Source organism: Populus nigra, chromosome 6 (genome assembly GCF_951802175.1).
Source record: "Populus nigra chromosome 6, ddPopNigr1.1, whole genome shotgun sequence".
NCBI lineage: Eukaryota > Viridiplantae > Streptophyta > Magnoliopsida > Malpighiales > Salicaceae > Populus > Populus nigra.
The window spans coordinates 4,382,640-4,399,052 of NC_084857.1; the positions used below are offsets into that span (position 1 = coordinate 4,382,640).

Here is a 16,413-nt window from a genome sequence, read left to right on the forward strand (position 1 = left end):
ACGAACATCACATCCAATGATCTTGCATTTTACTTGGCCATTGGTATTTTAACAGGCACTAAACAAAAGATGAAAGAAACATGAAGGAAGCTGGTTTACACATGAAAGTAGAGAGATAAGGCAAAAGGCCCATTCGTTCGCTTTCAAAAACATACTACCGATAAGTTTTATACTAATATTCCAAGGAACTATTATTTTAATAGGCATGAATAAGTTTTAAAATTTGTTTATTTTTTAGTTTTAAAAACGCTTTTAAAAAAATTATTTTTATTTATTTTTTTCAAATTTATTTTTTATATATTTTTAAATTATTTTGATATGCTGATATGCAAAATAAATTTTAAAAAATATTATTTTAATACAATTTTAAACAGAAAACACTTTAAAAAATAATCACTACCACAATATCAATCAAACTCTTAAAAACATACTACCAGCAGGTTCACTTTTTTTAATTCATATCATAGAAAAAATCCTATTTGATTATAATATTTATACTACTTTAAGCTTACACTTAAATAATTACCACTTAATTTTTTTTTGTTCTCTCAAAAATAAAATTTTCATGGCAAATAAATATTTATCTAGCTTAAAACTATAAAGAATCATCTCATTCAAAAACTAAAGCTTTTAGATGAATTTGAAAGATATAACTTATATTATTGTTTAACACACACCCTCGAATGAAAGTTTTTTCGACTTAAAACATACACATTCTCTTACTATATTATGTTTAATTTTTTTCAAATAAAATAAAGGTGGTGAGATTCAAATTTATGATTGTTTAATCAACAAGACTCTGATATCATATCAAATAAACAATTTAACTCAAAAGTTTAAACTGTTAGGTGAGTCTCAATAATATTTTATATTACCATATAAAACATTCTTTTAAGTGAAAGTTTATTGGGCTTGAAATTTACATATATTTATATTATCTCGTATTTAATTTTTATCAAATAAAAAAGGATGATGAGAGTTAAACTTGTACTCGCTTTACAACACTCTGATATCATGTTAAAAAACATTTTCAGTCAAAGAATTTAAATTACAAAGTAAAATCTTAGTATATAACTTATATTATTTTGTAATAGAAACTGCAAAAACATACAATTACAATTTTTGGAAAGATTCATGGAAGTTGGTTCGATGAAATTTATTTTGTATTTATTTATTACATAAATAATATGTTATTTTTCACGGGAAACTTAAAAGACACCTCTCCACTTGATTCCAGCACAATGATCTAAAGACTCTGTGATCAGATGGATACGCGTGATTATGACATTAGTACCTTTAATTAACTAAATTTAATTGACTCAATTTATCATCAGTAAAGAATTCGATTTGATCGACGTAATAAAGAGACATCTTGCCTGTTTTTAAGTGACAGTTAAGACATGTACCAGTCCCAATGATAACACGAAAGATCCGAACATAATAAGGAACCAAATCGATAATTGTAATAATTTGAGACGTCTTGCCTGTTTTTAGGTGAGGCTAAAGACATGTATCTATCTCAACGTCAACACGATTATTGACACGGCAGTCAACAGTGTTGACACCTCTTTCCCGAATATGCCTCGTTCTTCCACGACCAAATTCATCAAATTAGGCATGGAATTAAAATGTTCTGGCTGACAAGGATTTTTTCTGTTACCGAATATCACCCCGACATTGAGTTACATACGACCTTCTGTGATAGCGCTCTGTAATTCAGAGGCGTATCGTCGCTCGCCTCATCATTATCTGGTCAATCACTACCTTCTATGATCTCTGAAATTCAAAGGCGTATCATCTCACGAACGTACAGGAAAAGTTTCTTCGTTATTTTGTCCAAAAAGGAATTTACAAACCTCTTGATAGATTACCAGAGCAGAAGTGTCTGTCACAGAGACTCCACGAAAAGTACCACAGACAACCAAACCTGCTGCTGCAACAGCCACCACACTACAATGCCCTACTGGTCCTAGACGAAACGCACACATTCCTTAAATGCTGTGCACAATACGACAGTCACAACATCTTTATTGACAGGGACGCCACCACATATGAATTTAGCTCTTGGTCTTGAACTTTGACTCGTCGATGGGGATACCCTCCCTCTCTGCGCGTTCTCCACCAGACTCATCCGTGGTGCTAAGCCCACCCTTGCGTCCCATTTCTTGGTACCCCTCTGTCCCTAGCTGTTCCTTCCTTGTCTGTCCTCCACGGCTCCTCCCTGCAAATAATAAAGATAATACTAATAGTAATAGCAATAATAAATCAGCAAATAATACCGCCCGGTATTGCATAGAAAAAAATGTTATATATATACATGCATATCTACACATTATGCACTTATACACATTATCAAAGAGACGGTATCAGTGTATATACCTTCAGCCAGGTGTTCTTGGGCTTCAAGGCTTCTACCCCCAGTGCCTCCAGGGATTACTGTCTCTCCTCTCCTTGCCCTGGCATCGAGCTCCTCCCTCAATTGTTGATTGGAAGACATGTTTTCTTGCGTGTTAAGTCAAAGAAAGCACACCAAATTCACCAAAAAAGTAGTTGTTTTACGAGTCGAGCGATACAATGGTGATGCTGGAATACAGATCCCGCAATATATAAACATAGGCGTGAGGAACCAGCTTCTGGATTGAGTGACAGGTGGTGGATGATGCGGCAAAAGAGGAGGGGATTCAATGAGACATCTTGGCAATGAGGAGCCAGGAGAATGACACGAGTCTTATTCTTGGGTCAAGGGTCCCACTTTTTGACACGTTCTCGATCTTTAGCCGCTTTCAAGCCGAGTACCTTTGTTTTTTTCGACGAAAGGGTTCAGTGTCCGTTCAGCGGACACCATTGTTTTGCACCACATTTTTTTTATATAAAAATTAATTTTGTATATATTTTTAGATTTATGAATTTTGTTTTAAATAAATGAAAAAAAATATTATTTTAATATATTTATAAATAAAAAATATTTTAAAAAATAATATTTATTATTGTCATGGATATCTTTTAAGTATATATTTATTATTTTTTGTCGTATAAACTCAAGTTCAGGATGATTATTTCGGTTTGGATCTAGTATTCTTGACTGCTTTAACAATCAAGTTTACAACAATAAAAATTAATCAAAAAATTTAGTTCGCAACACTTGGTCATGTACACACATATATTTATATATATTTAACAAAAATATTATATGTTTTTTGTTAAGGTTGAAAAAAAAAGATTGATTTGGAGAGAGAAGAAGAAAATAGACTTTAAGAGAGAGAAAAACAAAGAGAAAAGAGAGATTAAAAAGAGATAAGGAGAGAGTTATGCAGTTTCTACAAAATTACTTCATTCATTGCTTAACCTTCACCGTTTTCACGTTTATAGTATTCATAAATTAATGACTAACATTTATCAACTAGCTCCAACTCTGTTTAGCAACTAACTATCATCGCATGACTTGTTATCACATGCTGAAGTAACCACTGTTATTGTGATCACGTGCCAAATTGATCACTGTTTCTGCATTTGTTACTACTAAAGTTGTTGTCTTTAATTTCTTCTCGTGGACGTAGGAATGCTTTTATTGTAACTACTGCGACAGATATCTTAATTCCCTCCAACAATTCTACATATGCCTTTTACCATTATTGCACGTGTGGACTGTAACACTTTTTTATGGCGAACGGTCATATAACTAAAAGAGATTCGGTCGAGAGAACCGGGTGTGGATGCAAAATTTCAAGCATTCCATAGTCTTGAAAATGGTCACACGATCAACTTTAGATGCTTACGTTGTTATATATTAGGTTTGCTTTTGCTTATGTTTTCGATTCACTTCGATTGTTAGTAGGAGTAGAACAGTGCAATTAAGCATTTTGATTACAAATTTTGGCTCTTACAAGGGAGGATCGGCAACTATTGAGTACGAAAATCGTGAAAAAACTCGTAGGTACGATTTGTATTTCTAACCTTAAAATACTAGGATTCCTTGAGAAGTTACAATATCATTCGATTTTGTTTTATTTTGTTTGATTTTGCTGCGAGATTGAGTGTTTTTTTTTTTACAATGCAAAAACAAGGTGCATGTATTGTTGATGAAAAAAAAATATTATTAATAAAAAATTTAATTATAAACTGAAAAGTTTATATATATTTTCAGTCAAATAAATCAATAATTATATTTAGTAATAAATAATAATAAATATGTTGATTCTTGGTAAATATTAAATCCGGAAGCTGAGATGGATTTTTTATTTCTTGAAAAACAAAAGTTGGATATTTATTTAAGTTTGAAATTAGATCTTTAAAATTTTAATTGGTATGAATCAATAAAATTACATTTTATTTTTTAAAATCAAACATTAACTAAATATTGAAACTTTTTTCAACATTGTAGAAGCCTCATATAAAATCAACCAAGATAAAACATGAAAACTTGATCTCAAGTCATTAAATTTGAAATAAAAAAAGATTTTCACTGTGCATAAAAGAAAAATATAGAATACATGCCAGTATTAGCATGTAAACTCAACTGTATATCTTAATTATTAATGCACCAAGTCAATATAGGGGTGTTAAAACCAAAAGTAATTAATTAAGTTTGGATTGATGTGTAAACTAGTCCGAGAAAACCTTCGCCATCGAATTAAAAAAAAAACAAAGCAAGCTAGAACACTAGTATAATTCCTAAAAAGCAGACTAGTATCATTTTTCACATTAATTGTATGCCTGTATGTACATCACATAAAATCTTAAATAATATGAAATAAGTTTATCAAACCACCCTTGACATGCGTAGTGCACAATGACACTTTATGTAAATATTAAATTATAAAAATGCTGAAAATATATTGACAAAAGCTAAAAATTAAAATGTGAAAAATAATAAATACATCAAAATTGACCAATTTATTAAATTAAAACTGAGATCACTGGTTATTTTTTATGTTATTTTTTGTTATTGTTTTTTTATCGCTATTTTTAGTGTTAAAAAAATATTCTTTTAAATAAAATAATTCTTAATTTTATGCTCATGACTATATTTTTAATTTCTACTCGTACCATAGATAATTAAAATTAATCTAAAAATAATAAAACACATCAAAATTCAAAAAATTATTAAAATGAACCTTTGTTATTTTTTCAGGGGACCATTGGTTATTTTGTATGTGATATTTAACTTATCTAGAGGAAAGAATTTATACGTATTTTGACAGATTACAATAATATTAAAAAAAAAACTCCTTAATCAAAGAGGTATAATATATAAAATTTATATTTGTGTTTATATATATCCTGACATTTGTTTCGCATGTATTAAAAAAGAACTCTTCAGAATAAAAGAATTTGTAGGAACCATGATACTAACATAACCATGTTAAATTTTGGTGGAGCATTGGAATATTTTTTTCCACATTTTTACCTTGTATATGATGTCATGTAGAGCAGATTCTATCCCTGTATGATTTTTTATTGGTTATTTTCATTTTATTTTAAATAATTTTAATATCTTTATAAAACTTGTATGATACACATGCACTGCGTGTATGAAAAAAATACTAGTATATCAAGTATCCAATTAAAAGAAATTTCTTATTTTTACTTTTTTTTTAAAATAACTTCACAATCCAGACAAGAAGGCATGCAATATCCCGTAGGAGAAAAAATTGACGGGCATCTACCCCTTCAATTTATTGTTTTTTAATTATTTTATCTGAGAAAAAAAAAGAATTCAATTTTAAAATTATTTATGAAATAAAAAAATTAAAATACTTGGACAAGAATTTTATTGAATTTTCTTATCCATTAAAATTTGATAACGTTTAAGAAACTAAAAAAATAGAAAAATAACAATTTTAAAAAATGTTTAAAAAATTATTAACCATCAATTTCTTAACCAATAAATAAAAATTTTATTCAGTTCAAAAAATAATAAAACAAGGCTAAATGGCAAATGGCTAAGAAAGAAAAATAGTCTACATGCAAAATCTTTTTAAAATAATCTAAAAAAAATGCTGATAGTATACAAGGGCAGATGATTTAATTTGTTCTTGTATAGTTTGTCTATTATATTATTTTATATAAAAAATAAATTTTTTTCAATAATTTTTTTAATTTTATATTTCATTATTTAGTTTATTCAAAAGTTCAATGAATATTATTTTATTTAATTATTTTTATACGAGGTCATTTTGATATTGTAACTAAATTATAAAATTAATATGCTACTTGAACTTTAATTTTTTTAATTTATTTTTTAATATTTAACTTATTGTTAATTGAGTTTTAATTTTTTATTTTATTTCTATAAGATTATTTTATTTGTCAATGATTAAGATTGTTGAAATATTTTATAAATATTTAGAGGAATCTTGTATGGTATTAATAAGGGTTTTATTATTATTATTAATCACTGTCGCTCTCTTTCTCTGACCAGACAGATCACATCTGCATGTTCCTTGTCTTGTATGCGAGGGGATCTGCTCTGCGCCTACGTACTATATAATGGACTTGGTCACAGCCCTCCGTCCATGTAGTTTGTGAGATGAATAGATGGGCGCTCACAAAAATAGAAAGATCCTCGACATGGAATGATAACTTTCAGCAAACTTGTTATATTCATCACGGAGCAGTTCAATGAACGATCTAGAACTGGAACAGAAGCAAACTACAACACGAGAGAGCAGGGAGGGTCTTAGAACTCGAATATTCATGTACTTGCTTACTAGTATTCTAGCCTGGTCGTAATAATTAACTATTGTAATTCTAGAAAGGTGGGGGCAGTCTTTCAAGAACTTCTAGCTGATTCGTCATCACAATCGATCAAAAAAAAAAAAAACCATAGCAATTTGTGTTGGCATTTTTATTCTTGTTTATCCTCCTCTAGAAAATTGTAAATACATGCGTCATCAATATGACGTATTATGAACTTATCATGCCTTGATCAAGGATCAGATCACGTCCACCGATAAAATCCGACTCCTCCCCGGATTGATTTGCTTATTAATTAAATCACTGTTTTAATCTCATCCCTTAATTAGAAGAGAAATTTACAAGATATCACCGGTTTACAAATGTCTCATGGCTAATTACATAAAACATGATTAGTCTGTGCAAACTCAAATTTCACTCTCATTATACTAGCATGGCATTTTCATGAGTTAATTTTAATATTTACTAGCATCATCAATCAATCAATGGTGTCTAGTTCAATTACTTTTAACAGAAAAGGATTAGTTCATAATGTTTATTGTATGGAAATATATTTAAATAATATATTTTTTATTTTAAAAAAATTATTTTTAATGTAAATATATTAAAATAATAATAATAAATTTAAAAATTTTGAGAAATCCGCAATCGAGTTTATATCTCTTAGTTATGGCAATAATTATTGTTTTTAAGTATCTAGTAATATTTTAAAAGCTAATATTATAATTTTTTATATTATTTTAAAAAACTATAATTTATAATTTTTTTAAAATCATATATCATTATTTTAAAAAACCATAACTTTTATAAATGTACCCTGGTAGTTCAATTCAATATTCGAAGTTCTTAACATTTGACCACCGTCGACCAAACCTCGTCCAAGTAAAACCAGCAACGTGTCTCAAAAAAAACCAAGTAATAATGCTCTTCACGATTTTTCTTTAACGAAAAATAAAACATAAAGAACCAGTCTCTCACTAAGAGCCAGGTAAATTATCATGTTTGACCATTTAGCGATTTAGTCATCAAAATTAAATTCATTAATAATGATAAAAGAGGCCCACAGAAGACAAATTTAATTTCTAAACAACTGTTTGGTATAAACAGTCTCAGTCAATGGAGAGTGTAATACACGTCATTCTCTTCTTTCACAAATTGAACTACTGACCCGGTCAAACTCCAGTCAAACACTAAAATCCCTCCACGCTCTCTCAAAAGGGCGTGAGTAATATTTACATTTAAAACAAGCAGAAAAAGTTAACCATCGTTCAAGCCAGTCAATCCAAAGTCATCTCTCAACGCGACGCCGTTATACACCATCTCCACATAGTCATAGATATTGAATCCCCACATGCTATAATTAGCAAATTCACCCCCTCGTCCTCGCCTAGAAGAGGGAAACCAGAAAGAGAGGGGCGTTAGGCATAAACCAAAGAAAGGCAAAGAGCAATCGGAAAATTTTGAAGCTTACAACGAAAACGACATGTCCTGCAGTATAGCGTCAACGATACCAAACTCACCAATATTTCAATCACCGAGACTTCCTTCGATATTTTGCAAGCCATGTCCATGTCCATCTCCCAGCACCATCCACGGTCCACAATCCCCGGCATCATCATCGTCTTTACCGCTGCCACCTTCCTTACCGTTGCCACCGTCTTTTTTATCATCGTCTTCGTCGTCGTTGTCCTCACCGAAGTCACCTTTATCTCTTCGAGTTAATAACGAGACAATATTAGAAACAAATACAGATACTTTGTTGAAGAGAAAGAGGCCGGGAAGGTTAAATATACCGGTGGCGGGAGTTCCGGGGTTTGGTTTAGAGACCTCAAAAGGAGAAGAGGAGAGAGTGGAGGCTGTAGAAGTCGAAGGAGATGGTTATTCTGTTTACTGTAAAAGAGGAAGGAGAGGTGGGATCATGGAGGATCGGTACTCTGCTTTCGTTGATGTTAATGGAGATTCTAAACAGGTACTTAATTGTAACCCTGCCCTTTTATTTCATTTCTGTAAGGATAGGTTTTTATTGAAATGAAAATTTGTATTAAATAGAACATTATTTTTTGATGTTACAGGCTTCGTTTGGTGTTTTTGATGGGCATGGAGGGCCAAAAGCCGCTGAATTTGCAGCAAAGAATTTGAGTAAGAACATCATGGATCAAGTTTCTAGTAGATGTTTAGAAGGAATTGAAACGGCAATTAAAAATGGCTACTTGACCACAGACGAAGAGTTTTTAAAACAAAATGTTAACGGTGGTTCTTGTTGTGTGACTGCATTGATACATCAAGGCAACCTCGTGGTTTCAAATACTGGTGATTGTCGTGCAGTTATGAGTCGAAAAGGGGTCGCTGAGGCTCTGACGTCTGATCACCAACCTTCCCGCAAAGATGAAAAGGACAGAATTGAAGCCTTGGTAAGTAACTAGTTCAATCAATGGCGATCATGCCATGTAAGAAAGTGAAAGAGAAAACGCGCGCGCGCTCACCTATATACACACACACACACACTGTAGCTGAATCTCTTCGTTGTTGTCCTTTTTTCTTTATAGGGTGGCTATGTAGATTGTTGCCATGGTGTGTGGAGGATTCAAGGGTCTCTTGCTGTAACGAGAGGAATTGGAGATAGACGTCTTAAACGATGGGTGATAGCAGAACCAGAAACCAAAGTTTTAAAGATTAAACCCGAATGTGAGTTTTTGATCTTAGCCTCAGATGGTCTCTGGGACAAGGTAAATTCTTGCAACCAAATCCACTTAGGATGATCCTGTCCATTTACGTATATATGATTAAATTTTAAAATTCCCTCTTTTCCAGGTTACTAATCAGGAGGCAGTAGATGTAGCTCGCCCTACATGCATAGGCGTTGATAAGCCGGATCCCTTCTCTGCTTGTAAAAAGCTAGCTGAGTTGTCATTAAAGAGGGGCTCAATTGATGATACAAGTGTGATGATAATTCAATTAGATCGCTTTGTTCCATAACTTTGCCTTTAGGAGCTGAACTCTGGAGAATATCGGTGAATTCTGCTAGTGTTCCTTAAAAGAAACCTGCAGTCTCAGAAGTTGGGAGGCCAGCTCTTCAAAATTTTATCTTCGCTGAGAAGGCAGTTAGTTTGGTTGATGATCACATTCAACAGGTGCTGTGGTATAGGAATAGGAGGGCCAGATTCTTGTAAATTGTTGTATATGCAAAGCTAGTTCTACTGAATCAGTTTTCTATGAAGTAAAACTGAAGTAATAGCCTTTAGCCTTGTACTCGAGTTCTCAAATACGCAGAAATTAATTAATCTTAGATTAATAAAAACGTTTTAATTATAACGTAGATATCCTAATAACAGCTGCTTTGATATTGGAATGAAATAACAGTGTGAGATCTTTCAGCATGTGGGGTTCTCACGGTTGACCCTTCAAGTTTGCCGTTTCTGAGGTTTTGAAAAGTTCCTTTTACATCAGTGGTGCAAGCTAACCAGTGGAGCATTTGCGTTTGTTCTGTTATAGGACCAGGTCAGTCTTGTTCGGCAGCCGTCCACTTCTGATTCTCTATTTGGGATCTCGGTACTGGGAGTTTGATTGTTATTGTTTTTTTTTAAGTATTTTTTATTTAAAAATATATTAAAATAATATTTTTATTAATTTTTAAAAATTATTTTTGATATTAATATATCAAAATGATTTAAAATTACTAAAAAAAATGTTAATTTGAAATAAAAAAATAAAAATAAATTAAAGTTTTTTAAAACATATTTTTAAAATATAAAAACAAATATTTTTATTTTTTTTTAGCATGAGGCCATTTGACTGGTGCCATGGTTTCTAGACATTTTTGTTCTAGAAGGGTTGGTGCTATTCAGATCCTGTTTCGGCTCTTCTCCTTTTGGTGGTGTTGGAGCATCCAGTGTTGTTTGACTCAATCATAATAAATAACACAAGATTAGAGTGTCGCCTTAAGCTGCGGCTAAGATAAAATAAAAAAGAAGGCATCTAAGTTATAGGAAATTATTTAATTATTAACAACACACAGGAAAGTACTGTAATATTAAATAGCACTTTCCCACATGTGTTTAGTATGCCAATGTAAAATAAAATAAAAATTCAATTTTTTTAATTTAACATTTTAATATGATATTTGTTTTTTATAAAGTTATTTTACTTTCATAATATAGATTATGAGTTTGGTATATTAAATTAGCTTACTAGGTTTTTTTCTGGTTTTATTTTTTAATATTGGGTTAATTGAGAATTAAGTTTAATGGTTTGTTTTATTTGCTTTCTATTAGGTTATTTTGGTTACATTACCCGAGAATAATGCTTAACAGGTTAATCGACGTTGACTTGGGTTGTTTTAGGTTGTTTTTTATGTTTTTTTTAGTTAAGATCTTTTTTTATTTTATTATTCAATACTGGGTCAGTTGAGAATTAAGTTTTATAATATGTTTTTATTTGTTTTTTATAATAATATCTTTGTCTCATGATCAGGGTCGCTGATTTTTGTATTTTAACTCAGGTTAGATCATGTCATTTTTTTATTTTATTTCTAAGAGGTTATCTCGATCTCATTTCATTCAACATTGAATTTATTTTTTATTGGTTTGTTCTCTTCTTATGCCCGAGTTATGGATTTGGCAAGTTAATTCAATTGACTCAATTTTTTTTAATTGACTTTTTTATCACAATTTCATCATTTAATATTGTGTGTTGATTGAGAATCAGGCTTCATGATTTATTTTGATTTGATGTTTATGAGGTTATCTTAACTTCGTGGCCTAGGAATAATGCTTAACGGGTTAACCCGTATTGACTTGACTCATTTTTTGTGTCATTCTTTCATTCAGGTTTTTACAAATTTCATTGTTCAACATTGGATCCGACATGATCGACTAAGAATTGAGCTTCGTGATTTATTTTGATCTACTTTTTATGGGGTTATCTCAATCTTATAACTAAAGTCGCAGATTTAACAAGCTAAATTTGGTCCCTTTTTTTACGAGGTTATCCTGATCTCATGATTCAAAACGTGGGTTTGACAAATTGACTTGGGTTGTTTTTTATGTTTTTTTTAATTGATTTTTTATAGTCTCATCATTCAACACTGAACTAATTATGAATTGAACTTCATAATTTGTTTTGATTTTCTTTCCATGAGGTTATCTTAGTTTAATAACCCCAGTCACGAGTTTAACAGGTTAACTCAAATCGTTTTTTTAGGGTTTTTTTAGTTGATTTTTTTTTTAATTTTATCATTTAACACTGGGTTGATTGGAAATTAGCCTTTAAAATTTATCTTGATTTGTTTTTTATGGGATTATCATAGTTTCATAACTCGATCACGGATTTGACTTGTTAACCTAGGTTGACCCAGGTCAATCCAATATGTTGTTATCTTAATATTAAAAAATATATCATCTTGAATTTTGTTTTAGTCAAACTATATTTTTAATTTTCATTCGGGTTGCTTTTGGACCCGCAATGTCAATTAGATCACATCGAGTCAACTCCTGTATGGTTTAAATTTTTTTCCATTAAAAAAAATTTAGCAATGTCTAAATTTTTTTTATGTTCAAGAAAAAATTGAGCCGACCTATAATATAGCACTGGTTAATAATCTAGTTAAACCTAAATTGAAAAAACATGAACAAAAATGAAAAAAATAAAGGAAATGCCAAACAAAAAAGATGCTATCTCCTCTGCTTTTTATATGAATATGGCATGAGGTGAGTAAATACCCTAGTTTTTTTAGAAGCATTAGGTGTTAATGTAGTTTGTAAATAAATAATGAAGAAAAAAATGTTTATCCCACATTAAAAATAAACATTATTTTCCAAGTGTTCATAAATACGGATTGTTATTATGTAATAAATTAAGTGAAATTTATGGTGGATGGCTCTTCCAGCGGATATATGTATATATTTCACTTGGTACTTAAAACTCAACATGGCAGTGATATTAGTTCTTTTTTGAGTTTATTTTTTTTAATTTTCATAATTAATTATGGTATTCATGATTGTTGGGATAAAATTGAATAAGAACTATCCGGTTTAATTCAAAATACAATTGTTTTCGTTAATAATCATATAATTTCATCAACAATCATGATGTTTGCAATTACAATGTTTCATTGTAATGTTTGAAGTCTATATAAACTTGTCATCACACATAGAGCACGCACACAAAACAAATATCTTTTATTTCATTTGTTTTTTTAGGGTTTTAGAGGACCTTGTTGCATATTAAAGGTATTGTTTCTACGTGAGATAAATAAACACTTGAAAAACAATGTTTCAATACCTTTAAATCAACTTTGTATTTTTTTTTCATTTTCAAATAATTTTTTTTAACGTTAGACACATGGATGGAGGTAAGTAGCTAGCACCACCTGAACCCCTGAAAAAAAAAAAAACCCATCACGCCACTAAAAAAATCTTAAACTTCAGGGCAAATACAGGTAAAAATTAAGTTATTATCCCATTTAAAAAATTATCTTGCTTTTGTCCCCCTTGTAAATTAATCCCGGCTCTATCTCCGATCAGGTAATAGGTGATAAAGCATGTTGAATGGCTTAACCAGTTGATTGATCCATCATCCATGCAATCAAGGCTAAATAGTATGATATCTAAGACTTTATTGATTTTATATGATTCAACTTGCAAACCATGTAAAGATTTTTGCTCAGCTAACTTGCTGCTTAAAAACCTTTTTTTACGCAATTATCTATAGGTGATAGTATAAAAGAGATTGTTTTTTAAAATATTTTTTTGTTTGAAAATATATTTTTTAAAATTATTATTGATATCAGCACATCAAAATAATAAAAAAACACTAAAAAGATTTTGAAAAAAAAAATAAATTTTGATGAAAAGCAGGTTCAACCTCAATTCCAAACGGGATCTTCATTGTCAAGGAAGCATGCTAAGATTGTGTGAAATTAATGAAATAAATAATTTATGGTTATTTTTGGGTTGTTAAATACAAAATGAATGTTTATAATGTTAAGATTGTGTGAGAATGATTTTGGGATGTTTTGATATATTTCATTACTAGTTGGATATTCGCGCTACGTGGTGGGCTCACCTTTTATTTTTATAAAAACTACTGTAAAAATTTACAATATAAAAAATAATATTTTTTTTCAAATTTATTAATTTTTTTATTAATAATATTAATTATAATAAAAATAATAATATTTATAACACAAATAATAATATTTTTTATATTAATATTTAGAATTATAATAAAAATAATTATATTTATAACATAAATAATTATATTAAGAATTTCAAGAATTACAACACATAATAATAATTTTTATATCAATAATTTGAGTTATAATAAAAACAATAATATTTATAATACAAATAATACTATTTTTGATCCAAACACTTTGAACTGTAAAAGAAAAAATAATATTTATAGCATACATTATTATATTAACACATGTGGATGGACGCGGACACGTCCAGCCCCAACTTGAAGGTGGACGTGGTTGTGGGCCCCAAGATGGGCGTGGACGCGTCCATGCGCAACTTGGGTTTGGATGAGGACACGTCTAAAACCAACTTGGGTGTGGTCATGGATGCGTCCAGCCCCAACTTTGGGTTGGGCATGGACGCGCCCAAACTTTTAATTATAATAAAAATAAAAATAATTATAACACAAATAAATATTATTTTTAATATTAATACTTTTAATCATAATAAAAATAAAAGTAATTATAAGACAAATAATACTCTTTGTAATATTAATACTCTTAATCATAAGAAAAATAAAAATAAAAATACTATTTTTAATATTAATACTTTTAATCATAATAAAAAATAAAAATAATTATAACACAAATAATTTTTTTTAATATTAATAATATTTATTTTTCAAATTTATTAATTATTTTATTAACAATATCAATAATAATAAGTATTATTATTATATCATAAATAATTATATTAATAATTTTAAGGATGATTACACCACAAATAATAATATTTTTTATATCAATACTTTGAGTTACAATAAAAATAATAATATTTACAATATAAATAATACTATTTTTGATCTAAAGACTTTGAATTATAAGAGAAAAAATAATATTTATACCACACATTATTATATTAACATATGTGGTTGGGCGGGGACGCGTCCAGGCCTAACTGCGGGTTGGGCATGGATACACCAAGACTTTTAATTATAATAAAAATAAAAATAATTATAACACAAATAATTCTATTTTTAATATTAATACTTTTAATAATAATAATAATAATAACAATAATAATAATAAAATAATACTATTTTTAATATTAATTCTCTTAATCATAATAAAAATAAAAATAATTATAAAACAAATAATACTATTTGTAATATTAATACTTTTAATAATAATAAAAATAATTATATCACAAATAATATATTTTTTAATATTAATAATATATTTTTCAAAATTTTTAATTATTTTATTTATAATATCAATTATAAAAAAAATAATATTTATAACACAAATGATAATATTTATAATATTCACACTATTAATTATAATAAAAATAAAAATAATTATAACATAAATAATATAATTTTTAATATTAATAATATAATTTTTTAAATTTATGAATTATTTTATTAATAATATCAATTATAATAAAAATAATAATATTTATAACACAAATGATAATATTTTTAATATTCACACTATTAAGTATAATAAAAATAATAATATTTATAACATAAATTATTTTTATAACTCAAATGATAAGATTTTAAATATTTTAAAATTTATCACAATTAAAAGTATTACTATAAAAAATAGTACTATTGTTTTCATAAATATTTTAATTTTTATTATAATTAAAAATATTGATATCAAAAATAGTTTTATTTGTATAATGAATATTTTTTGAGCTAAAAATTAGTATTATTGTTATTAAAATTTAAAATATTCATATAAAAAATAGTATTATTTGTGATATAAATATTATTATTTTATTTATAATTAATAGTATGAATACTACAAATATTATTAGTTGTGGTATAAATAGTACTATTTTTATAGGAAATTTTGTGAAGTTTTTTTCACAACACATGTAAATTTTTGAATTTTATATTAGAAGCTTGTAATTTTTGATTTTTTTGAATTTTAATTAATTTAGTTATATTAATTCTAACCCGAGCTGATTTACAATCTCTTGGATTTTGAAATGTAAAAGGCAAAATCGTCACCCAAGTAGTTTTCTCTTGGGTTCGTTGGCCTTTCATTTTTTTTTTTGGCTATTAGAATCTACAATTATCTTTTCTCGAAAATTCAACTACTATCATATTATCATCATTGTACAGTTAAAAAATCTTAGATAAACTTTGTGTTTCTCAAGAGCAGGATACTGTTACATTTAATGCCTGCAGCAGCTCCCCCCTCGTATTCAATTTAATACAAGTGTCCAGGTCACAGAGCAGCATATGCATATCTAGAAAAAGTTTAGCATTCCTTTCTATAATCGCATTGTTGTATGTGAGTACCGATCGGAAGTGGACGTCTCACTAGAAGTCATGTAGCATGCTCCCAAGGCAATCAGACATTCAAATCAGCTCGCGAGCAGTTCGAGCTTTGATTTTATAATTGTACAGCAACATTTTTTGTTTTTTTGACGAATTATCGCACAGGAACCTATCGAGGATACATGTGCGTAGCCAGATGACATTTTGGGCATCTAATGCGCCGAAGGCTGTAGTCCCAGATCAATC

General features: G+C 28.9%; 2 protein-coding genes across 3 annotated transcripts; one reads left to right on the forward strand and one right to left on the reverse strand.

Moving 5' to 3' along the window:
- Window positions 1-2,057: 2,057 nt before the first annotated feature.
- On the reverse strand, window positions 2,058-2,497 carry LOC133696612 (em protein H5). The gene is made up of 2 exons (XM_062118837.1): window positions 2,380-2,497; window positions 2,058-2,221 (listed from the first exon to the last, which is right to left on the reverse strand). The coding sequence occupies exons 1-2, from the start codon at window positions 2,495-2,497 to the stop codon at window positions 2,058-2,060; spliced, it is 282 nt and encodes a 93-aa protein (XP_061974821.1).
- Window positions 2,498-8,089: 5,592 nt separating this feature from the next.
- Window positions 8,090-10,008, forward strand: LOC133695766 (probable protein phosphatase 2C 25). Of its 2 annotated transcripts, XM_062117710.1 has the most exons (5): window positions 8,090-8,665; window positions 8,769-8,835; window positions 8,983-9,107; window positions 9,243-9,422; window positions 9,508-10,008. In XM_062117710.1, exons 1-5 carry the CDS (start codon window positions 8,180-8,182, stop codon window positions 9,670-9,672), a joined length of 1,023 nt encoding a protein of 340 aa, XP_061973694.1. In that variant the 5' UTR covers window positions 8,090-8,179; the 3' UTR covers window positions 9,673-10,008. The 2 variants fall into 2 exon arrangements, with proteins under 2 accessions (XP_061973694.1, XP_061973693.1); XM_062117709.1 differs by having other exon boundaries at window positions 8,769-9,107.
- Window positions 10,009-16,413: the final 6,405 nt, after the last annotated feature.

What these genes read in the sequence shown, in the direction of transcription:
- LOC133696612 (XM_062118837.1), bottom strand. Translation starts at nt 2,497, where the DNA reads ATGTCTTCCAATCAACAATTGAGGGAGGAGCTCGATGCCAGGGCAAGG. An exon ending in CCAAGAACACCTGGCTGAAG is followed by an intron (nt 2,222 to 2,379) that starts GTATATACACTG and finishes TATTATTTGCAG; the next exon opens with GGAGGAGCCGTGGAGGACAG.
- LOC133695766 (XM_062117709.1), top strand. Translation starts at nt 8,180, where the DNA reads ATGTCCTGCAGTATAGCGTCAACGATACCAAACTCACCAATATTTCAA. An exon ending in TTAATGGAGATTCTAAACAG is followed by an intron (nt 8,666 to 8,768) that starts GTACTTAATTGT and finishes TTGATGTTACAG; the next exon opens with GCTTCGTTTGGTGTTTTTGA. An exon ending in AGGACAGAATTGAAGCCTTG is followed by an intron (nt 9,108 to 9,242) that starts GTAAGTAACTAG and finishes TTTTCTTTATAG; the next exon opens with GGTGGCTATGTAGATTGTTG.